Source organism: Hydra vulgaris, chromosome 03, assembly GCF_038396675.1.
Source record: "Hydra vulgaris chromosome 03, alternate assembly HydraT2T_AEP".
In the NCBI taxonomy this organism is placed as follows: Eukaryota; Metazoa; Cnidaria; class Hydrozoa; order Anthoathecata; family Hydridae; genus Hydra; species Hydra vulgaris.
The window spans coordinates 31,924,256-31,950,627 of record NC_088922.1 but is presented as its reverse complement, the minus strand read 5'-3'; the positions used below and the strand labels follow the sequence as shown (position 1 = coordinate 31,950,627).

The 26,372-nt window shown below is 26.9% G+C and overlaps 1 protein-coding gene across 2 annotated transcripts in view; it reads left to right on the top strand.

Moving 5' to 3' along the window:
• The first annotated feature begins 7,066 nt into the window (after nt 1-7,066).
• Nucleotides 7,067-26,372, top strand: part of LOC136078090 (uncharacterized protein KIAA0825 homolog) — a 114,251-nt gene continuing 94,945 nt past the window's right edge. For both annotated transcript variants that reach the window (XM_065792927.1, XM_065792928.1), the window contains exons 1-7: nt 7,067-7,349; nt 8,660-8,774; nt 10,593-11,549; nt 11,621-11,746; nt 11,821-11,942; nt 12,229-12,382; nt 13,570-13,760. In XM_065792927.1, the coding sequence (XP_065648999.1) occupies nt 7,219-7,349; nt 8,660-8,774; nt 10,593-11,549; nt 11,621-11,746; nt 11,821-11,942; nt 12,229-12,382; nt 13,570-13,760 (1,796 nt within the window). In that variant the 5' untranslated portion in view covers nt 7,067-7,218. The remainder of the gene's footprint in view (nt 7,350-8,659; nt 8,775-10,592; nt 11,550-11,620; nt 11,747-11,820; nt 11,943-12,228; nt 12,383-13,569; nt 13,761-26,372) is intronic.

Here is a 26,372-nt window from a genome sequence, read left to right as displayed (position 1 = left end):
TGGTTTGAAGCAAATAAACTTTCATTAAATATTGAAAAAACGAAATATATTTTGTTTGCTAAGTCATCTAAATCCGAGAACCTTCCACTCAAATTACCTGAACTAACAATTAACAATATTAAAATAAAAAGAGTTTTTTCAATCAAAATACTAGGAATAATTTTCGATGAGAATTTAAATTGGAAAAGTCAAATAAAGCTAGTCGAGAACAAAGTTTCAAAGACCCTGGGGATTATGTACAAGACAAAACATCTTTTAAATAATTTATGTTTAAAAAATTTATACTTTTCATTTATAAATAGTCATATTAACTATTGTAATATTGCCTGGGCAAACAATCATTTATCTTTCCTAAAAATTATTTATACTAAACAAAAGCAAGCAAGTAGATTAGTTTTGGGCGCAAGTAGATACGAAAGTGCCGAGCCGTTACTCAAGGAAATAAATGCTCTAAATGTATACAAACTAAATATATACCATAACTTGTTATTTATGTTTAAACTTCAAAATGAAATGATTCCAAAATATTCTTTTAAAAGTTTCACTCGAATTAATCATAAATATGAAACAAGACATTCAATGAGTAATTACTACATCCCACTAACATCACTCAAAAAATCTGACTTCTCAACTATATGCCGGGGACCACGCTTGTGGAATTCGGTTCTTGACGAAAATATGAAAAAAATAAAATCTATTGCTACATTTAAAAGAACTATAAAAAAACACTTACTAAATTTAAACATTACGTACATTCTCTCATTTTTTTGAAAAAAAAAATCGAAATAGTTTTGTATTTTTAATTTTTTATGTACTTTATTTAATTTTAATATTGTATTGAATATGTATATGCATATGAAGCGAATTAAATTTTTTTGTTTTTTTTTGTTTATTGTCTTTAATATGTATACGAATATGTACAGATTTGTAATTTTTTATTTGTTATTTCATATTTTAACTTTATCTTAAATTTCTTATTTTTTTAACTTTAAGTTCTTTTTTTTAACTTTAAGTTCTTCTTTAACCTTCTAAAATTTCTAACCAATTTTTTTTTTTTTTTAAACTTAATAATTTCACTATTTTATGTAATATTGGAAAATGTAAAATTTATATGTATTTTTTTTTTTTTTGTATTTCACAAAGGGGCTTGATGATAAGTCATTTTGACTTCTACTTGCCCCAGTCAGCTTGTAATTATATATATTTGTTTAAATTTATAGATAACATGGTCAAATGTGTAAAATGACGAAATAATGACGAAATAAAATTAAAAAAAAAATAGCGTTAAGATTTTGACCCCCCCCCCCATAATGGCCGATTTTTGCTTCACTTTTTCTTATGCCGATTTACGGCAGTTAGACATCTAGTTATTCTTAATATATCATTGATATATCATTGATAATATGAGAAATGATTTAAGCGTCTCCGATGGCGATAAAGAAGTTTTAATAATTGAACTTTTACTTGAAAAAACAAAAAGTATTGTTCTAAGCTGTTGTTATCGACCACCAGACAACGCGAGCGAAAACCTAAGCATGTTTTTACAACGTATCGTGAAAACAAGTGACGCAGAAAAAAAAAAAGGTTTTGTAATTGGGGACTTTAATACGAATTGTTTTCTTTATAAAGATGACCATAAAGTTAAAAATTTTTATGACACAATTTTTGAAACAGGATCTATATCTTTAATTAATCACCCTACTAGGGTAACAATAAACACGGCTACCCTAATAGATAATATAATTACAACAGACATTTTAAATAAAGATATTCATAAAAACTGATATATCCGATCATTTTCCTATATTCCTGATTTTAAACTCAAATTTAGAAAAAAATATTAACACCCCAATAGTTGTAAAAAAACGTATTTTCAAACAAAAAAAATCTCGACCTATTTAAAGATCAGCTCTCTTTACTCCGTTGGAATCGTATCGATTTTAATGACAATGCAAATAACATCTACGAAACATTTTATAAAACATTGTTTTCTGTTTACGACGCTAATTTTCCAATTGTTGAAAAAATAATAAAAATAAACAAAAGCTCAAAAAGTCCCTGGATTGCGTAGGGATTAAAAAAATTGTCAAAAATTAAACAGAAGTTATATATTAAATATTTAAAAACAAAAACACCTGTTAGTGAAAAAATATATAAAAACTACAAATATCTATTTGAAAAAATACGTAAAGGCCTAAAAAGAAATTACTACTCAGAACTAATTATAGTGTAATGAACTAATTATAAATGTAAAAACGACTTGAAACGCACATGGCAAATTGTGAAAGAAATTACTGGAAAACAAAAATCACGTTTAGGTTTTCTACCGCAGATTATAAAAGTTGATAACATAAGTTTATATGACCCAAGAGCCATATCCCATGAATTTACTAAATTTTTTATTGGGATAGGTCCTTCCCTATCAAATAAGATTCCAAATACGACAGCTTCCTTTAATGATTTCCTCGTACCTATGGATAATTGCATTTGTTCTGATGAGTTAACCTCAGAATTATCTTTTGAGTAATTTGATGTAGCTTTGAATTCTTTGAAAAGAAACAAAGCACCAGGAGCAGATGAAATTAATGGAAATGTAATTATAGACTCGGTATATTAAAACATGTTCTTTTTAAAGTTTTTAAAGCTTCTATTAATCAAGGAATATTCCCAGACCAATTGAAAGTTGCTAAAGTTACTCCTATCTTTAAAGAGGATTTTTTTTTTTTTTTTTTTTTTTTTGTTTGCTGTTTAACAATAAATAATCAACATATATATACAAGAAAAAAATAAAAATATGTCCGTAGAAACAAAGAAGACAGTAAAATCTTGTCAACAAGCACCGTTTTTGTATATACAATAAAAAAATAAAAACTGTTCTTTTTTACAATGATCTTTATAAAATAAAGAGTTAAACAGACAGACAGGGTGACAGATCAAATATTAGGAACTATCGTCCAATCTCTGTTCTTTCGGTATTTTCAAAAGTTTTAGAAAGAATAATGTCTAAAAGAATTTACAAACATTTCAACAAAAATAACTTACTATATAACAAACGATTCGGCTTTAAAAAAGGTAACTCAACAGAACATGCAATAATCCAGTTTGTGCATGAAATCTCGAAATCTTTTGAAAAAAACAGCACATGTTAGGTATCTTTATTGACCTATCAAAAGCTTTCGATCTCTGTTCTTTCGGTTTTTTCAAAATAGATCATTATTTCAAAATAGATCATTATATTTTACTTCAAAAACTTAAATATTATGGAATTAAAGATTTTAAAATGGTTTAGAAGCTACTTAAAAAAAAGAAAACAATAAAATTTCAAAAAACATTGGGATTCTATATAAAGCTCGTAACTAAGTTAATAAAAATTGCTAAAGCCAACTTTATTCCTCTTTTAGTTAAAACTTCTTTATCGTCGTCAAAAACATGCGATCCGCATAATTAACTATGATGATCGTTTTACACATAGAAAACCTACTTTTACTGAAATGAGATTATTGAATTTATTTGAACTCAATGTTTTTAAAGTTTTATGTTTTGTATTATTATGGAGAAATAATTTATCCCCTACCGCTTTTTATAGTATTTTCTATATATATATTAATTTTTGTGTGAAAAAAATTAATATATATATAGATTAATTTTTGTCACACAAAATTTAATCAATTTTTCATTGCTTCTTGTTGACCCCACCTATGGAATAATATTGTTCTGCGGAATTTCGATCAACCAACTTCCTTTAATCTTTTCAAGCTCAATCTAAAAAAATTTATTTTTTTTCACTTGATAATATACTCAGATACTTCTAATATTTTGAAAATTGTTATTTAACTTGAATTTTATTATTTTTTTATTTTAATTTTTACTTTATTTTATTGTCTTTATTTTGCTTGTTTGTATTTTATAAGGTTCTGACGACAAGATCTTGTGATTTTCTTTTTGACCCTAGCTTATGTTTAATTTAGCAGTTTATATATGTGCGCATCTATACATGTGTAAGTGTATATATGCTTACATTTATATATGTGAGTCTTTTTCTTATTTTATTTATGCTGATATTGGAATTTTTTAAATTGTAACACCTTATATACGGCATATAATTGAATTTTAATGTAAGAAAAGTTAAAAAAAAAATATTTCCGCATTTCCATGTATTTCTCAAAATAGGAAAATTAGATTTCAGGTAAATCTGAGGCTATATTTTAGGTGGCTTTGGTTTTTTTCAGAGGGGGCAGGCAGGTTTCTAAAGCAGAGTGTCGAGCAACACATTTTCAAGCAACGAATTTGTATAGTTCTTACTTTGTTTCACAACATTTAAAAGCAATTTTAGCGCACTTCTTTCAATTATATCTAGCTTTTTCATCAAAGCAGAATTATTTTCACATAGCTCTAAACCATAGGAAATAGGATTCCAGATTGAATAAGAGAACAACAGTTCTAAAGTTTGAGTTTTTTTTATCAACATTTGTATAACTGAGTGAAGGAAAAGTTGAATGTTCAGTATCCCTTGTGAGTCCCAGATGTCTTTTATTATTAGTTTGTTCTGAAGATTTTATTTGTTACCAGAAATCGTTATCGTATTGGTTTGTATTTATGCTTCACCTGAAATCAAAAACCCAGTTTTTTCGGCATTTAGTTAAATACATTTGTAAATATTACATGTTTTTATAATCTTTTTGAGACCAGAGAGGGTAAATCTTAAAAGTATGATGCCATCCGCATATACTACCACATCAGTAAAGTTACCGTATATAGATACCTTGATTTTTTATAGTTTCAAGAAGATTTTCAGTGTAAATGTTATAGAAGTTAGGTGAATGAATAGATCATTGTCTTACTCCTTGCTTTAGAATAAAAGAATTTGGTTTACAACCTTGATATGAGACTGTTGCACTACTATTGTTATTTAACGAAGAGATAGCGTTAACTATAAAGAGTGGTAATTTTTTATCAAAATAATATTTTATCAAATAGGATACCCCAGTTACAGCTATAAAAAGTTTTTTCTGCATCTAAAGAGCTTAGGTACATAGGGGAATTGTTGCTGTTGTAATGTTTAATTGTTTCGCTAATTAGAAATTCAGCATGTTGCGTTAAACAGTTGGCATTGAATCTAAATTATAGGGGGTGAGTAACTCTGATATTCGGTCATATAATGACGGTTAGGTATTCTAGAACTTTTGTAAAAATTGGTATAATGCTAATACCACGATAGTTGCTCGGGCTATCTAAAGATTTTTTGTACGATTTAACAAGGGGTACAACAACAGACGTCGACATTGATACTGGTGTCTATCCATAATTAATGGAATAATTAAAAATTTGATGAACCATTTTGTTAAAGTATCACAGTTTGCGTATTTCAAATATTCTGCTGAGATAAAGAAGTTCAGTTATTGTAACATCAACATGATTTGTACACGGGGGAATTCTCCGATTTTCATTACGATGTGTTATTTTTGGAGTATTCAGTACTCTTTCAAAGTGGTTCGCGAATTCTGAAGTAATGAATTCTTTGTATTTATTATTATTTATGGTAAATAATCTTGAACTTATTTCTTTTTTTAAACATCTAAAAGCATTTCAATAGTTCTTCGGCCTTATATTTTTATAACTTTTCAATTTTAATATACTGTGCGCAAATTTTAATTTTTTAAGCCAACTCGACGGCTTCGCGAAAGCCTTTACGAGTCATTAGGTAACGATTGAAACGGAGTTTAAATCTTTTAAAAAAACCAGAATCTCTCCATTTTTTTAAATGAATTGAAAGAATAGTTTTAGAACGACTTAATTCAGGTGTCCACCAAGATTTTAAATACAAACATCGCTTTTTATTTTTTAAAGTTTCCTTAAAAGCTATTTGAGCGCTGCCAGCAATTATTTTATAGATTCGAACAAGGTTGTGTTCATAATATCAGTAAAATTTAGATTGTTAAAGCAATTGGTTAAATGGTTATTATATGAATTTATAAAGTTAGAATTGTTCCAAGCGTAGCTAGGAATATTAGTATTTTCTGCTACTTCAATGGTATTGTATTTAGTGCGCTTACCTTTAACTTCAACTGATATTGATAGTGGTAGGTGATTTCTCGAATTACTTGAGCACTCAGGAAGAACAATGCATTTAAGATTTAGAAAACTTGTACATTTTGGTACCTCTAACTTCAACTGATATTGATAGTGGTAGGTGATCTCTCGAATTACTTGAGCACTCAGGAAGAACAATGCATTTAAGATTAAAAAAACTTGTACATTTTGGTACGGCGACGTGATCAATATCACGTCGGTGGTGTCTGATGTCGATAAGTATAAGTAGGGCTAGAATCTTTAGTTACATCTACTAGTTCTAATTGATTTTTTAAAAAAAATTCAGATAAGTGCACAGAATAAATATTTCTTTTTGAATTCGATCTTTCAAATAAATCATACATTTGGTGTGGAAATAATTGTAAGTCACCGGTTATAATTATGTTGCCGTCATCTTCGAATTTTTTCGAAATTTATTGCTAAAATATGGTTATGGAGTGACATGTTGCTAGGATTTGATCATTTACTGTCTCAGTGACATCTGGAAAAGCGCAACATCCTGCTTGTTTTTGTAATCGAGTGACAATGCTCACAGTACTTTTTAGCTAAATACAATGTTAATGTCTTTTTTTGCGAATCTTGTGTAACTCCTGTTGTAATTAAAAAAAATGTATTAATGATTGTTGATCAAGCTTTATGTGGTAACGGAAGTGACCATAAAATCAAAAATGAAACTTAAATAAAATACTATATCACTAATAATTTATTCGCAACGCCTCCTAAGCTCCCAGGTGCTCCAAGAAGTCCTTATGGTCTTATCACATCTTGAATTAGAAGTATTTATAAAATTAACGTAAAAAGCAGATTTTTTGAATGCTTGAGATTTCGGGACTCATCAAATATTTTACCTTTATAGCTACGAAAAAATAAGTACATTAACGCTTTTTATTTATGAAAATGTTATATTATTTATTTATATTTCTTTTTTACTATTTTCAGCTATAAAATATATTTATATTAAGAAACCGGTGGTTCCGATATTATTTGCATTTTTTTTCCGGCCGCACTTTCTATTTACATCAGAGAGAAATTTTTTTTTAATAATGAAGAAGTCAGATTCACTCTTATATAAACAAATTTGCTTATAATTAAAATATCAGGCTTTTTGTGATTACCTACAGTTAATAAATGGATACTGAAGTTAGTGAGTTTATAGATAACTTCCTTGAAAAAGTTGAAGTGGGACAAAATTTTTGTGGTAAAGATTTAGAGAAATTACTTGATGTTGTAGATGGAAAGTTAAATTTAGTTTCTAATAAGTAAGTTATTATTTGGCTTTATTTGATTTTTTCTTCTCGTAAATTTTTAAATTTTAAAATCATTTAAATCATGTATTTTAAGCGATCAAAAAGTAATAGCACAAAGGTGGAAAATAGAACCACTTTAGAGGTTATTAAGATGATCATTAATATAGTTTATATTATAGACAAGAAACAACACAAGAACAAGGATAGACAAAAATTTGTGGTGTCTCAAAAGTTAATGGAAATAAAGAAAAGTGTTGTCCATCATGGGGAATTTTAACAATGAGTTATGAATAATGAAGCCTTCTGTTATAATAGTTAACATTTCAGCATTAGAATAATAGTGTTGATCGTTTGAGAGTTGTTTGAATCAAGATGAGGTATTTGAAGTTTGTTAATACAAAAATCAAGAGTTTGCTAAATGGTAAGAAGAATCAATAGGAAATAGTTACAAAAGGTGAGATCAATCTCCAAATTTTTTTTAAAAGTGAAACCACATATTCTAATTTCCATCTGGTTTCAGTAAAACACTTATTAAATAATTTAGAGAGTATTGAAAAAAGTTTTGGAGAAACTTTTGTAAGGCTGTGACAGAAATGTTGTCAAGCTGAAGAAGAGTTTCAGTGAGAAATAACTTGGCAGCTGAAGCCAGAGTGATTTAGATGTGATTTGAAACAAAAAGAAAAGTGGTTGATTAACAAAGTGCTAAATGAAAACTCATAGCAAAATAGACAGTAAAATCAAACCTGTATTCATGACAAATATATTCATTAATTCGTGGGAAATATATTGGTCAATTGATATGTAAATCTATGCCAAGGCCGAGCATGTGATTATTGGAATCTATGTGATAAATTAAAAGTTAATAGAGTCAGCACTAATATCTAAAACAGCTAATTAAATTAATTATACAAACAGAGAATTGATGAAGTTTGCAGAAATTAAGATTCAACAGATGAATATTTACTTTGAATGCCACAGTTATTTGTAAAGAATGGATTAAATCAATTTAGTAATAAAGTTTTTATATTAAGTTTTTCTTTCTATAAATATTTTTAAATTGATATAGAACTTGACTAAATCATAGATAGGACCTCAGTACTGCTTATCATATCAAAGGATCTCAGTACTGTATATATCATAGTACCTCAGTACTGCATATCATATCAAAGGACCTCAGTACTGCATATATCATAGGACCTCAGTACTGCATATTATATTATATCATATCATAATTATATCAAAAATCTTCAGCAAATTTATATTTTTACTTTTTAATGTTATGAAAATTGGTTTTTAAATAATTCTTTTAATTTTAATTATAGGATGGAAAAAATTGAGGCAGAACTTGAAATTGAGCATAAGAACCTTGAATCGTCTAGTTATAATAATCATTGTGAATTTGATCCATTAGCTGTGCAATGTTTTCTGAACAACATAGTAAAGTCATTAATATATTTTTAAGTAATGTAGACTGTGTTTAATAAATCAGAAAAAAAAATGTTTTTATTATACACTATTGTAATTATTGCATATATACATATATATATATATATATATATATATATATATATATATATATATATATATATATATATATATATATATATATATATATATATATATATATATATATATATATGTATATATATGTATATATATGTTTATATATGTTTATATATATATATATATATATATATATATATATATATATATATATATATATATATATATATATATATATATATATATATATATATACATTTTTCAAACTTACAAAGTTCATCATCAATTTAAAATGACCAATTTAAAAGTTTTCAATATATTTGTTACAAATTAATTAAAATCCATTAAAAATTGCTGTTAAAAAAACTATTTATAATACATAATTAAAATAAAAAGTATAATACAAAGGAAATAATAAAAATACAATCAAATTTAAAGTTAACATTCATTACAAAAAAGGTATTGTACAATAACAGACAGGATGTTAATATAAGTTTGGTAAGAACAATTCAATACCTCTGTGCCTAACTTGTTCGTTTAACTAATGGTTCTGCCATTTTATGTAAAGACTTTTTTTTAATTTCTAGTTCAGTTTCCCTATTGGCAGAATCTAGAATGGTAAAACATTCTGCAGTTGCTTTATTAAAACAATCAATGTTGGATTTATTATGTTGGAATATATGTTATTTTTTATCTTTCCTTAAATGTTCATCAATACGTTGAGAAATGTGTCTGACAGTTTGCCCTATGTAACAAACATTACAGTTTGCACAATTAAATTTATAAACAATGTTAGATTTTAATTTTCTGGGAATAATATATTTTTATGAAAAAAAAACTGTTGAATTTTAGTAGAAGTAAATACCAGCTTTAAATTTCTCTTTATATATATATATATATATATATATATATATATATATATATATATATATATATATATATATATATATATATATATATATATAATATATATATATATCTTGGTCTGTAAAAATTACACATAATGCTTACGGTGGTTTCAAAGAAACTCTTCGGAGGAATAATACATTAGGTAGATTAACTTGGCAAAATATCAATATTTAAAATTTTTTTCAAATGGAGAAATTCAGTATTTAAGGTTTAGCTAAATAACACATAAAATTAGCAAGTTTCAAATGAGAATTTTTTTCCTTAAACATTTTTCTAAACAATTTTACCAAAAAGGGAAGTACTAAAATAAGTTTTACAAACCAAAGCTTATGCAGTTGTTGGTCTGTAGATAGTTTCAATTTTGGAAGTAGTTATTTAGTTGGGTTGATAAATGAGTAACAAGGAATTAAAAAATAGAAGAAATTAAATATTTTAAGAATTAAAAAAGTGATTCTTAACTAGTCAAAAATTAGGCAATATTTATTGTAACTAATTAAAAATAAGGCTTTTCTCAATAAATTAAAACATTTTAAAATGTCTAACAAAAGCAAAAATCATGAGAATTCTTGCAAAACCATATGTTTTTTATGTTTACAAAAATGCAAAAGAGATTTTAATAATGGAAAGGTTCCAAGAGGAGTGATAACTGCAGAAAGTTGCTCGAAAAATTTAATCAAGGTGAAAAAAATGTTTTATTGCATGAGTTGTTTAATTTTGTGTCAATTCATGTTAAGCCAGCGACTTGAAATCATTATTTATTAAATTATCTAATAAATGCAACATACATACATACATACATACATACATACATAAATGAGTTTAATGATTTTATTGATTTTTCAGATACAAGCTGCTGAACGTAATGTTGGTTTTGAAGATCATATTGTAAAAATTCTTGTTGATTTTTGCTATCATAATTGTATTGTTTTACCATCTTCATCCCTTATAACAAATCTAAATTATCTATCTATAAATTCTCTTGAAAATGATTTGTTAACAGATCAGAGTTTATTATGGTCAAAGTTACTTATAAAAATGCGAAATGGGCTTACTAACATGCTAGCTTCATTACCTATGACCAATATATATATGAATTCCTCACAATTTGAATTTGTAGATTTTTTAAATAAAAGACGATTCTATCTCTTTCAGTTATTGAATGTTTTGCTTTCTTTTAATGAAACCATGTCATTATATTGCAAAGTGCGAGAGAACCAACTTTTATTAAATCAGTTTGATAACAATGATAATTCAGTTAAAGCATTATCTAACCTAGAAAGAGCTATGGAACATCATCATATTATGTTAAATGAAGATTCAAAGTTAATTCAATCTGTTTTTATAGATGAGTTGGATATTTCTTCAATGAACAGACTGTTAACAGTATATTCAAAAGATATATGCTCTAAATTAAGAGAGTTTACTGTGTTTTATTCTAATGATCATTATACGAATGACTACAAAGTTCATACTTTTACAATAAAAGATTTAAAATTGTTTGCAAAAGCTATCACAATTCTACAAAAGTGGCATGAACAAATCAAAACAATAGTTGTTCATTTAAATGATGAAAAAGTGCAAAATAACGAATTTCTTTTTGAGGTATATGAAGATATTGGAGAGCATTTGCAATGGGAAAAAGAATTAAATGAGTTCTACCCTGCTTTGAATGCTTCTGTTGTATCTTATCTAAAATGTTTGCCAAATGCAATTTTTCAAGATTCAGATTTTTTGAAAATGGTTTATATTTCTGATGAATTATTACTAATAAATCCAGCTTATCCAAAAAAAGTTAGCTTTGTAAGTCATTTTTTGTTTAAAATTATATAAAGAAAACTTGAGAGAAGCAAAATTAAAAATTCAATATTTAGAAATGCAGCCAATTTCTCACTTTGATATTTGAAATGTTAGTGTTCACAAAAATAAAAGATATATCAGAAACCATTCACACAACAATCAGTGATATCTTTGATCAATATTATAATCATCTTAAGCAGGTTGAAGATATTTTTATTTATTTATTTTTTCAATTTATTTTTTATATTTTTTTATTTTGAATAATTTTCTATAGGTTTATGATAGTTTCAACACATCAGAAAAAAAGAACATTGATATTCTCAATATGATTTTATGTGACAGTGTTCTGTTGGAAAGTATACTAACACAATGGGAAGAAAATGAGTTTAAAAAAAGGTAAGTTTATGGTTCATATATAAATTATGGAAATAATTTGTAAATATAAGTTATATTATTGTTTTCAAAATTTATAATTTTATTAAATGAGGAAAAATTAAATGATAATTTCACCACTTACAAAAGTATTGAAAAGTTTTAAAAATTTTTCACAGTTATTTTTAATTGACATTTATTATTGATAAATTCAAAAGTTCAGACTTTTTTTTTTAACTTCAAGAATACAAAAATTTTTATATTTATTTTTAGTTTTAATTTAGTTTTAGTTCTCTTTATTTTTATTTAGACATGGTGTTTACTATTTGCTGATTCAAAAGTTTAAAAACTTAAAGACTGAACTAATCAGTTTGATAAGTACATACCACTTGTTCACTTTAAGATCAGCACTTGTTTATGATGTTCATTCAAACAACTGGAATGAAGAACGGAAGTTTTGTGAAGTAACTTTTTTTTGGTTTCACATTAATTACTTAATTTGTGGGTGGTAGTGTGCTTGTTTCATAAACAAGAAGTTCCGAGTTTGATCCCCACCACAACCCTGGTTGTACTGTGCTCAATTTGTATTTCCACTGCAGCAGGCTTTTTTTTTAAGGTTTGGACTTCGAATTTAAAGAGTTGGAGAGGATTGTTATCACGATAAAGTAGCCTCCTTGACTGTAGTGGCCCTCTCAGCCTTGGTTACATAAAAAATAAATTAAAAATAAAAATAAAAATTTTGAATATAGCTGAATTATTTTTTTATAAAAGAGCAGAAATGTTTATTCATTTAAAAGAAAGTTGTTTAATTTATATAAAGGAAGAAAGTTTGTTATATTGGATTAAATCTAAGTATGATTGAAAAAAAAATTGAGATATTTGATAGGAGTGAGGAATAAGCTTGATAGGGTAATGGGTGAGTAAAAAAAGTTAAATAAAGTTTGTAATGGTTGCTATCACTTTGTCACTATCTATTATATATAAAAGAGACAGTTATTTCCTATAGAAAATTCTAAAGCAGACACACATATTTATATCATATTGTGTATATTTACAATTTATTGGTTAATTGAATTGTGTCCAAGTTATCAAATGATTAAGGCCTCAGCCATAGTCAATAACAAAATATCCCCAGAACCCCAACCTCTGTCAATCTTAAAGTTAAACAAAGTTATTGGTAAGAAGCAGGGAACTTGCAGAGGTTAGCAAGCATTTATATATTTTTTTACATTTACCTCCCCTAGGCCGAGGTGGCTACTATTGTCATGGATTGTCTGTCTTTCAACTTATTAACTCTGAAACAAGATGAGTTTGGTACTACTAAGGATGTTGTGGTGTTTGATCTCTGTATTCTGTAAGAAGTAAAATAAGGAGGTATTGCAATAAATGTGCAATAATAATAAATTGCAATAAATAAGCTATTAAACAAAAAAGTCAAAAAAATAAATCAGTACTCCAAGTATGAGGAGAATATTTTTTTAAATAAAACTTAAGAAAAGAAAATATAGAAAAAAATGTGATATTTAATTAAAATTTTTGTAAATAAATTTTTGTAGAATTTTTTCTTGAAAAAGTTTTGTTAGGTTTTAAACCCCACACATTTAAACTTTTGATATTTTTGCTTTTACTAATGTAAGATTTTTTATTTTAGGATGAGAGATGCTCATTTCCTGTACAAATGTGGAACTTTTATATACGTGGTGTAGTATATGATTTGAATAATATGATGCCACAAATGTTTTACTATGAAATTCTATATAAAATATCTAAAGAAATGCTAATATTCTTTACTGCAAGATATTCTATTGTCAAGCCTTCTTACTATCGACTTTCTCAGCTTAAGTATGTTTTTAAAATTGAAGAGTAACACAAATTATATTTGAACTTGAAAAGTAGGAATTTGAAGTTTAAGGATATATATATATATATATATATATATATATATATATATATATATATATATATATATATATATATATATATATATATATATATAATAATTTTTTTTCTTTACAAATTGGCTATTTTAATGTTTTACCAATTTAAATGCAATAAAAAAATCATTAAGTTATGAATAACAATTAACTGTTGATTTTTTCTAATGTTTTTGTCTTACGTGAAGACTTTACATAAAAGAAAAAACTAATTATAATGATAATTTAATAAACACATATTGTGTAAGTTAAATATGTAAATTATTTTTAGTAGGCATGCATTTTTTACGATAAATTTAAACATTTGAAGCTGTTTTTCCATGTCTTTTGAAAAATCTTTCATAAGACTATTTTTTTTAAATACTTTAAATTATGAATTGTTTAATTAAAATCTTCCCGTTGCAATAGAATGATTTAATTGCTTTACTTTTTTTGTTTCTATTTATACAAAGAATTGTTTAAAAGCTTTTTTTTTTAAACTTGACTTACTAATGAAATGATTAAAAATTACTATCTTAAAAAGATTACATTATTGTAAAAATTTTTTTCTTTTCATGACTTTAAAAAAAAAAACGTTGACACAATTTAAAAATATATTTATTTCATTTCAATAATTTAATTTCACTTTTTAAATAAACAACAATTTAAATAAAAAGTTTTTATTTACTAAACAATCGTTAGAAGTAATTTGTAAAAGTATTTTTCGTAACTTTAATAAAACATTTCAAAAGATAAGTTTTAAAGTAATTTATTTCAACCGCAATTAAAAACGTAAAAAAAGTAAATTTTGCCAAGAGATTTTTTTGAGTTTTATTTTAAAGTTTATATATTTTCTTTTTTGTGAGGAATTGTTTTCTTTTTCAGTTTTTTAAATTTTTTTTATAGTTCTCAGACTTCTCAAACAAAAAAAAAATGACTTAAAAATGCTAAGCTAAACTGTTTAGCATAGCGTTTCTTTTTTTAGCGCATTTCTGAAATGTTTAAATCATCAAAACATCTAAACAGTCGTGGTCAAGTTATCAAAAAAAAAATTATTTGTATGGTCAGCAATAGCGTTCGATCGCATGCCATTCCTGTCCAAGTCTGATATATATATATATATATATATATATATATATATATATATATATATATATATATTTTAAATATAAAAAAATATAGTTACTGTTTTAAAAAAAATATATATTTTTTGTTCGACTTTGAAATCCTTCATTTAGTCGAAGTTTCTTAAATTAAACGATGTTAAAATCCGTTAAAATTCTAAAAATAGTTAGTTAAATGATTATGAAAGTCGTAAAAAGTTGTAGATTTAAATTTTAATCGACTTTGAAAACCTTTAAAAGTCATTAAAACTTTATTAAAACGATGTTGAAAGCTGTAAAAAGTCGTAACTTTAGTTTTAAACGACTTTGAAAACCTTTAAAAGTTGTTAAAACTTAATTAAAACGATTGAAGCTGCAAAAAGTTGTAAATCAAAATTTTACGGTTATGAAAATCGTATAAATTTGTTTACATTATATTTAACGAATTTGAAAACCTTATAACTTTGTTTATGTTATTTAACACAATTTAAACATTGTAAAACATCAAATAAATATGCCAAAGACTCATCGCTCACTGGTTTGGAAGTTTTTCCTGAAGGAATACAGGGGAGATAAGACTTATGGTGTGTGCAATATCTGCAAGAAAGACCTAAAAATGAATTCTGGGTCAACATTGACCCTGAGTGGTCAACTGCGATCCAAACATAAGGATGAGTACATCGAAATGTGGCAGAATCAAAAGATACAAGATGCGGCAGAAGCTGCCAAGGAGGACAAAGTTGAAGAGGCAGAAGATAAATTAAAAACAGTTAGTAAGTTTGTTAAATAATTGATGTTATGATGCGATGTAGCGAAGTTATACAACTTCATGTCAACTTTATATGATTTTTTATTGATGAAAACAACGGTATCCGAAGTTAATTCAATGTGAACAAATGTATACGATTTTTTTTAGGTCACAGGAAAAGAAAAAGGGTTCTAAAAGCCAAGAAGAATCTGTGTTATCCAACACAGAGCACCATTCAACTTCGTGGTGACATGAAGCTCATGATTTACCTTGCAACTGACAATCAGCCTTTCTCCATGTGTGACTATCCCATTCCCGTTCAAGACTGCTTGCCCACTTGACTCGAGGTTTAAGATTCAAAGTGGTGCCTGCATGGCTCGCTTCAAGTTACCTCTCCCCTATAGGAATCTGCAGATGGCCATGAAGAGCATGTTTGACAAGGAGCCTCCTCATTGCGACCAAGTTGCAATCAGCACTGACATCTGGATCTCACACAACAATGATCCATTCATGGTGGTGACTCTTTATTACATCACCAAGGAGTTTGTTCTACAAAAGGTAACAGTTGGAGCTGTTCCATTCCCAGGAAAGCGCACTGGTCAGAACATTGCTACTCAGTTGGACAGCTTGGTTAAAAGTTTTGAGTCACTCAAAATGGTCAAGAAGCGGGTTGTTGTGTGTGATCAAGCTTCAAATATGAAAGCTGCACTGACTAAGTCAGTGACTATTGCTGATCTTAAAAGTGGTTCAATCATGTGCATTGACCACAAGCTTAACGTGGCCTTGGAAAGGACTGTCAACAAACAGCCTGATATCATGGCTGCTATCGATGCATGCTGTAGGCTGCCTACTACACCCCTTCTTGAAAGGCCAACAACTGCATGCTTATGGTATTACGGATGAGATTTTTGACAAGTTGAAAGCCAGTCATCCTACAACAACAGACTGGATTTCAAAAATCTGAGACATTGGTACAACCAATGTCTCAGATGAAATCACCCATGAGTTTCTTGAAAATGATGATGAGACTGAATTCTGGAAGGCAGCAGCAAAGTTAATAGCTTTTAAGTATAATATAAAATAAATTTCTTTAAAACTAGTTAAATATACTTCAATTAATCTTAATGCAATCAAGCAAACAAAGTTATAAAAATTTTAGTTTGAGGTATGATGTCATTGGGGGAGAGGGAGGGGCCGTTCAAAGTTAAACAAACTTTTTAAAAATTATTTGAATCTAAACAACTTCAGATTAAAGTAAGAGAAGTTATACGAAGTTTACTAAACGTTTAACTTCCTTTCATTCCTTTTAGACTGTGTCCAGTCAATTCAGGCAGACAAATGCTACAGCTGAGGGTCCTCCGATTACTGTTGAGTGGGCAAAATTCAGAGAAATAACTGTGATAGATTCGAAGGTTGATGTCCTTAACTGGTGGAGGACACATCCCAGAGAGATGCTCATCTTGACAGGACTAGCACGGGAGTATTATTGCCTGCCAGCCTCAAGTGCCTCAAGTGAGCGGGCCTTTAGAGAAGTTGGACAGGTGGTCCACGAAAAGAGATGCAGGTTGTCTCCAAAAACCACTGAGAAGTTGGTCTTCATTAATGAAAACTTCAATTTGTTAAACTCGTTTGTACCTGTTTGGAAATACTGCTTGATGGAAGAGCAAATGGCAGCTAGACCTGTCTTAGACAGAGATCAAAATTATGATGATGATGACTCAGACTAGGATGATGATGATGATGATATCGCCTCATTAAAAATGAAATCTCCAGTATTATAATTATATTTTGATTTTGTTATTTATAATATTATAGATATTCTTCTTCTTCTTCTTCTTATTATTATTATTATTGTTGTTATTATTATTATTATTATTATTATTATTATTATTATCATTATTATTATTATTATTATTGTTATTGTTGTTATTGTTATTATTATTGCTATTATTATTATTATTGTTATTATCAATAATATATTATTGTAATTATATTGTAAATTTTGAGGAAAATAAGTATCTTGTTGTTGTTGTTAGTGTCGTTGTTGTTGTTGCTATTGTTGAACTGAAAAGGCAAGACAGACATCATTTGGGCTCCCAAGGCCAGGAACTAGCACAAAAAAGTGAGAATGAATGATTGGAAGCAGACAACTAAATATTCTTTACTAGGGTATCATGCTAGGATTATTTTAGATTAGATAATCGATAAGAATTGGATTTTTGAAATCTAGAATGATTATTAAATAAATGCAAGGGTTTTAGCATATCTTTTGTATATTCTTTATTTCTGTAATGTTACTGTAATGTATACTTCAAATTTTTATTATTAAGAAATTAGAACTTAGAAGGACAGAGATTGCTAGCATATACCAAACCAGTTATCACTTCACTTTACTTTATATCGGTGTCTTTGAATCTGAACATAGGTAGCTTCTCATCGATTGTGATCCAAATCTAAGAGATAGAGTAGGAGTCTAGAAGAATAGAAGGGAAGAGCATCATAGTACTAGTACAGCCACATACAAGTTTGAAAGCCTTTAGAAATTTTAAACAATCTTAAAACATGCCATTTTCGAATTTACACAACTTTTTACGATTTTGAAAACCAAGAAAATGTACTTTATTTGAACTAATACGATTTTGAAAACCGTCAAATTAAATTTTAAACAACTTTTTAGGATTATGAAACACGTTTACACACGACTTTTAGCGATGTTGAAGCTTTGACTTCGAAACACATCGACCTTGATTGTTTTATCTCTGATAAATATATATATATATATATATATATATATATATATATATATATATATATATATATATATATATATATATATATATATATATATATTAAAAAAATATTTTAAAAAAATATTTTAAAAAAATGTCTGCTCTCACCCTTTAAATGTGTTCTATATAGTAAAATAATACTGGAGAAAAATTTTAGAAAAAATATTTTTTTTAGGGGTCTCTCAAGACCCTTGAACATCAGATGGTTCCCTAAACTTCTCTTTTAATACGGTTTGTTACAGAAGTCATATAATTTTATTTCTAAATAATAAAAAGACATTAAAAAAGTAAGGAGCCCTTGATAAAAAACTGTTCAAAAATATTTCGAAAGATTTAGTGGTTGCAAATATGCCTATAAAATAAATTAGGCTTATACATGCATTTTCATTATGGAGTATTTGTATTTTTTCATACAATATAAAAAAATGATGTTCTTAAAACAATTTGCATCTGCTGATGGTAATAAACCAATGTCAATGCATTGGCTAAATGGTTGATGCATTGGCAGGGTAATGCTGATGCAGATGCATTGGTGCCCCTCTGATATATATATATATATATATATAAATATATATATATATATAAATATATATATATATATATATATAAATATATATATATATATATATAAATATATATATATATATATATATATATAAATATATATATATATATATAAATATATATATATATATATACATATATATATATACACATATATATATACACATATATATATACATATATATATATATATATATATATATATATATATATATATATATATATATATATATATATATATATATATATATATATATATATATATATATATATATATATATATATATATATATATATATATATATATATATATATATATATATATATATATATATATATATATATATATATATATATATATATATATATATATATATATATACAGGCCTTGTTTTAAATAAAAAATGCGATCATAAAATTCTCTTTATTTTTTAACTTTTTTAAATTACAATAATTTACTGGCTTTTTTATAATTACTATAAGGGAATGTTTATTTTCTTTTTTTCTTTTTTTTTAACATTAGATATTTAAATTTATGTTGCATTTTTAAAAATGTTTGATATTAGCACATTTTTTTCTTTTCTGGACATTAGCATAAATGAATTAAAACATGTTAAATTTTTGAGTTTTTAAAATTTCTTAAACTTCTAGTTGTAGCTTTGCAACTACAAATGATTTTTTATTAAAAAATTTGAGAGTAACAAATAAAAAAATTACATTAACTTATTTACTTTATTTATTAAAAGCTTATCAGTTTATTATTTTGTTATTAAAATTATGTCACTGTATATATCGTTTATTAAAAAAATAATTGCTGCAATTGAACTTGCGTTATAAAAAAAAAAAAAGTTTAACTTACGTTTTGTGCAAATTTTTGATGCAGTCGTTTATTTATAATTTAATTTTGTGTAAAAAAAAAGGATGTTTAGGAAGGTAAACCGAAAAAAAAATTGCGATAAATTTGAGCTAATTTTTTTTATGAACAAATTTTAATATTGAATATTACTTTGTAATATTTTTAAATAAATTTGACAGTTAAGTTAAACCCAAGCATTAACTTTAATATTAATAATCTTAAATATATTTTTTAAATCAAAATTAAATTATATATTTTTAAAATCTAAATTAAATTATATATTTTTTTATCAGAATAAAACTATATATTTTAATTAAATTAGTTTTGAATTTAGAAGCGCAAAGTATTGCTAAAAAAATAAACCTTGATAACAGAATCGAATCAACTGTCCCTGCCCAAGCCTTCGTAACACCAAAAGACCATAAACCAACTTTTCAAAACAAACTTCCTTGTAGGTTATTGGTTCCCTCAAAAAGTGAGATTGGATATGTAAGCAAAATTAAACTGGACAAAGTTAATAATATTCTAAGAAATAAATTGAATTTGCAACAATGGAAAAATACCACTGATGTTATAAATTGGTTCTCCATAATCGAAAATAGAAATAACTGTACATTTATTCATTTTGATATTAATGATTTTTACCCTTCAATAACTGCAGATATTTTAGATAAAACAATTGAATTTCCAAAAAGTCACACAGTTATTCCTGAAGAAACAATGCGTATAATAAAACATTGTAGAAAAATCTTATTTTATTTTAATAAAGAAACTTGGAAAAAGAAATATATACATGACTGCTTTGATGTAACAATGGGCAGTTATGACGGAGCAGAGATTTGTGAATTTGCTGGACTATAAATTTTAGATTTATTAAGTAAAATAATCAATATAAATGATTTAGGCCTTTATCGCAACAATGGTTTAATAGTAATGCATAAAATATCTGGTCCACAGCTCGATAAAATTAGAAATGATATTATAAAAGTTTTTTAAAATATTGGCTTTCAAATCGAAGTAAACATAATTTTAAAAATAGTGAACTTTCTTGATGTCACATTTAACCTCTCTGAAATTCATATGAATCTTTCAAAAAACCAAACGATGAATTATTGTATATTAATATTAACTCAAATCATCCACCCTAAATTCTAAAACAAATCCTGATTTCAATTAATAACAGGCTAAACCAAAACTCCTCTAATGAAAATGTATTCAATTCCTCTAAACAAATATTTGAAGATGCCCTTAAAAAGAGTCGTTTTGAAAATTTTGAACTAAAATTTGACCTTAAAAAAAGAATACAAAAAGCGAAATAGAACTAGAAATTTAATTTGGTTCATCCCCCATATAGCAAAAATGTTTCCACTAACATAGGAAAAGTGTTCTTAAAATTAGTCGATAAGCATTTCTCGCCCTCTAATAAATTACATAAAGTTTTTAATCGAAGTACAATTAAAGTTAGCTACAGTTGCACAAAAAATATGGAAAGAATTATAAAAGGTCACAATAATGCTTTGTTAAACAAAAAAGAAATCCTAAATGAAAAAACTACAGAAAATTATAATTGTAAACAAAAAAACAATCGTCCAATGAGTGGAAGTTGTTTATCAAAAAATGTGGTATATAAATGTGTTGTTTCCTCTAATAATGTACCTGATAAACGATATATTAGCATAACCGAGAGTGAATGGAAAAAAAGTTTTGCCAATCGTAAGCAATCTTTTAAAAACAAAAAGTATTCAAAAGATACCATGCTGTCAAAGTATATATGGGAATTAAAAGATAAAAATATTGATGATTTTATACTGAATTGTTCCATCCTTAAAACAGCGCCTGCATATAACAATATTTCAAAAAAGTGTATATTTTGCCTACAAAAAAAATTTGAAATTATTACACGTGTAAACCAAGAATGTTTATTAAACAAAAAATCGGAATTTATTTCTAAATGCAGGCAAGAAAATAAGTTTCTCCTAAAAAAATGTAAAAATAAATGAGCCCTAATAATAGTTACATTAAGTCCCCCTTTTAAAAAAACGTTTTTCTAAAAAAGCACAAGTAATCATTTCCAAAGAATTCTTTTTATAATAGTCAGCAAATTCCACAAATGTGTGAAAATTTAAGGTAGTTAAAACATTTGCGACTTCCTGTAACTTATTTTTTGGTATAGATTGAAGTTTTATTAATTTGATCATTCATTTCTGATGAGTCTTTATTGATGAAAAAAAGTGTTAAATGAAAAAAAATTTTTGTTAAGTGATTTTCTACTATATATGTATATATATATATATATATGGTCTTTTATTATTTAGTTTAGTTGTTTTTGTTTTCAAAACTTATTCGCTATAGCTTAACTTTCTTTATTCCATTTAAACTCATCATATAGCATTTTTTCTATATCCTCCCTATTTTTACATTTTTTTATTTATTATTATATATATATATATATATATATATATATATATATATATATATATACAACCCTTAGATGTTGTCCGAAAGTTTTTTCGATATTTTGTTGACAAAAAGTAAAAATTAAAATGCAAGACCGGAATTTTTTTTTTTTTAATAATGATAGACTGCCTGCCCCAACCAAACCCTTAGTCGATGTAGCAGCACTCCCTTGCGGGTCAGGCTATTTGTCAGTCGATGTAGCAGCACTCCCTTGCGAGTCAGGCTATAAGATAGTCGATGTAGCAACACTCCGCGCATGATTTACAGTAAAAAAAATAAAAATAAAAACATTTTATTAAAAAAAATAAAAATAAAAACATTTTATTAAAAAAAATAAAAAAAAAACATTGTTTATATTGTTAAAAACATTCACAATGTTTTTAAAACATTCTGGTCAATTAAATTTGCGTTTTTGTGGTTTTTTTAAAAAACGATTAATTTGTAATTAAATTAATGGTTTTTACTTTCGTCCAACACGGAAATGTTGGACGAAAGTTAAAAGTAATTAAAAGTGACGTATATGTTGGCGTAAGAATCACTTTTTTCCTTCCGCTCTTCCCAAAGCCAACAAACTATAGATCTATATATATATATATATATATATATATATATATATATATATATGGTCTTTTATTATTTAGTTTGGTTGTTTGTTTTTTCAAAACTTATTCACTATAGCTTAACTTTCTTTATTCCATTTAAACTCATCATATAGCATTTTTTCTATATCCGCCCTATTTTTACCTTTTTTAATTTATTAGTAAGTATTTTTGTAATTAGGCTTCTCCCACAACTGTCTTCTTCATTCTCGAACAAACTAAAATTTCCTCTTTTATTCTACAAATTTGCTCACTTCTGCATTTCTACATTTAGTAATTTGTTTCTAATGTAACATTGTTACATTAGTAACAATGTTACTAATGTTACTCAATGAACTCTTAAAAAATGTTTGTTTTAGAATATTTGAATTAATTGAATAATTCAGTAATGCGCTAAACACATGAAATTTAAAATATAAGATTTATTATAATCATTTGTATGAGACCGAAACCTTTAAAAATAAATTTATATACTCATTTTTTATTCTTGTTTTTAATTTTGACACCACTGTTTTTGATTTTGAAAATAATTTTTAGCTCTCTGGTGACATTGGTTTCACTGTTTGAAGAGCATTATATATAGAAATCTAGATTTCTAGATCTTATTCCAGTAGCTTAATTACTCTCAAAATGGCTGCAAGTGACCACTATTTATGTTTGGAATTAACAGAAAACAAAGAAAAAAGTTTAAAACTATGAAAGTAGCTGACAAAAGACTTATAAAACTGTAAATTGTTAGAAAAACATAAAAGAGAATTCCAAAGGATGTTTCAAATGATGTTTGAGGAAAAAAACTAAATAACTATTTTTTTTTGACATAAAGGAACAGTTACAGTAAAAGGATGCAAAGTTGCTGAATGAGTCATGTCAGATTGAGTTTGCAGAAACAGTGACCATGGTTTGTAGAAAGGAGAATTAGATGAAACCTTAAGAAAATGAACCTTAAGAAAAGATTTGTGTCATCAGCATATAGAGCCATTTTAGAGATATGATTATTAGGACACTAATGAAAATAGATGAGTAACAACACAGTACCAAGGATGGAGCTTTACAGTATCCAGAAGTTACATGGAAATTAAGAAAAATGTTATAATGGGTAATGCATAAGTCAGACAAAATAAAAACTTTAGTATCATATCAACAAGTAAAGAAAAAAATTTTTAAATTTTGGATTTTTTTCAAAATAAAAGCTAGTGGAAGTAAAACAGTCAAGCAAATTAAAAAAAAGCACTAAGGGATAAAAATTTTTGCAGTAATTTGATTCAATGATTTACCAGATGCTTTATACACGGCTATTAACCATGTCACAAAACTAAGAACCACCTTGTGTTCCATATGGGGCAAGTAGGAGATTTGTAGAGGTATGGTAGAGAATGGAATCAGGAGTAAAAAAATGAGCTTGATAAAGTAAAGCATCTTTATCAGATGCTAATTTAGCAATTAATTGTATATATGGTTTCCATGAGAGGTCAGTAGTGAACAATAATCGTAAAGAAGGCGTAAAAAAAAGAACTCAGTGTAAAGATTGCCATTCATCAATATAGGAATGTGGACAGTATTGCAATAGTTGTTGGCAGTAAATAACTGAGTTATATTGGACTTAAAGTTCACAAGTCACTGCAAGCCCCAATTTGTTACAGAAGTGAGATCAGATTCAAGATCTGCTGCTTGTTCCAAGCAATCACAAAAAGAAGACTATTGGTCAAGACAAGAATATAAATTTGAGTCATCAGCAAAAAGTCACTTAAGATGTAAGGTTTTCAGGAAGATCATTGATGTAGATAGGAAACAAAACAGGGCCAAGGATAGAACCCTGAGGTACCCCAGAAGATACTAGAAATGAAGAAAAGTGTTAGCCTATGAGGATGACTTTTATACTGTGATTAGAAAGAGATAGTTTGATAATCTCCCAGATACACCATAAGAAGCAATCTTATGGAGATTAGTATGTTAAACTTTGTCGAAAGCTTTAGATATGTCAAGAGCAATAGCCCTAGTCTTACTCCATCTAATGCACTATTATATCATAATTCTTTCAGTCACTGCAGTTAGCATGTCAGCCATAGAGCCAGAGGTTCGAAAGCGGTGTTGATTGTCTGGCATTAGGTTATTTGACTCAAAATGGGATGTTAGAAACTTGTTGATCAAAGGCTCAAAGATCTTGCTAATAATAGAGAGAAGACTGATTAGATGATAATTGAAGGGGTCAGAATGTACTCCAGAATTATTAAAAATTGGAATCACAGACGCTATTTTCCAACACAAAGCAAAGCAAGATTCAGTCAAGCACTTATTAAATAGTTTAGAGAATTAAAGAGAGTTCTGGATAACGCTTTTGTGAGACTATGATGATAATGTTGTCTGGACCACAAACCGTATAAGAGTTTAATTGAGATCAGTGACATGGCAAGTGGTTTTGGCCCCCCTCCCTCCCCCTCTTCCTCAAAAAAAACAACAACTTGCCATTATAGCCCCAAATTTTTTTTCTTTTTTTGAAAAGGTGGAAAAAGTTTACAGATTAACCCCAAATAGGTGGGTACCTGACATATTTTTATGTCGCCCTTCATAAGGCTAAAAACAATCAAGTTAACACTTGAATTTCATTAAATATATTTTAATTGTTAAATTAATATAGAGTTTACTAGTCAAGAGTTTCTTTAACTACTGTAAATGTATTACGCAGATAATACAAATATGTTGCAAACCATCAAAAAATGGGTTTGTGATGTGTTTTCATGCTTGCAAACTCATTTATTATGCCTTCATAACTTTATTTCCTTGCAATCTCGTTTTCAATCGACAGCATTGCTAAGGAAGACAAACGTTCATTGACCATTGTTGACCTATTTAAAGATACAAAGAAATATACATGTTATTAAGTATAATGAAGCAAAATTATTTATGTTGAACTATTTAAAGTTTTAATTAATTTTAACTTGCTGAAGCTACGTTCTACACTTGCAACAATTACTGGTAAAGTAAGAATGATTCGTAACGCAATAACTAGGTTGGGATAAGTTTTTTGCAGTTTCATGTGCAGATTTTAGGAGAGTATTTTTTTCCTCCTTTGACAAATCAATTTAACTCCTCTTCCAAATCCTCTGAATCTATACACCAAGTTTCATTTGCAAACTTTAGCAATATACAGACAATTTTCATTACAGGCTTTGATAAGACTCTCAGATCGGTAAAGAAAGTCATTAAGCTTTGTGACAATGTTGATGTGTTCAAAATGCTCTTTTACTGATGCAATTGACATATCAATTAGTGGCAAAAAAAACTGCTTCATACTGATTTTCAAGTTGCCGAGTGTGATCAACACACCCGTATGAATAAATCGATTTTTTTTTTGTGAATGCACTATCAGAAAAACCTTTCAATGCCCAATACCTCTGCGATTTCTGAAGCTTTTATACTTGCGTCGG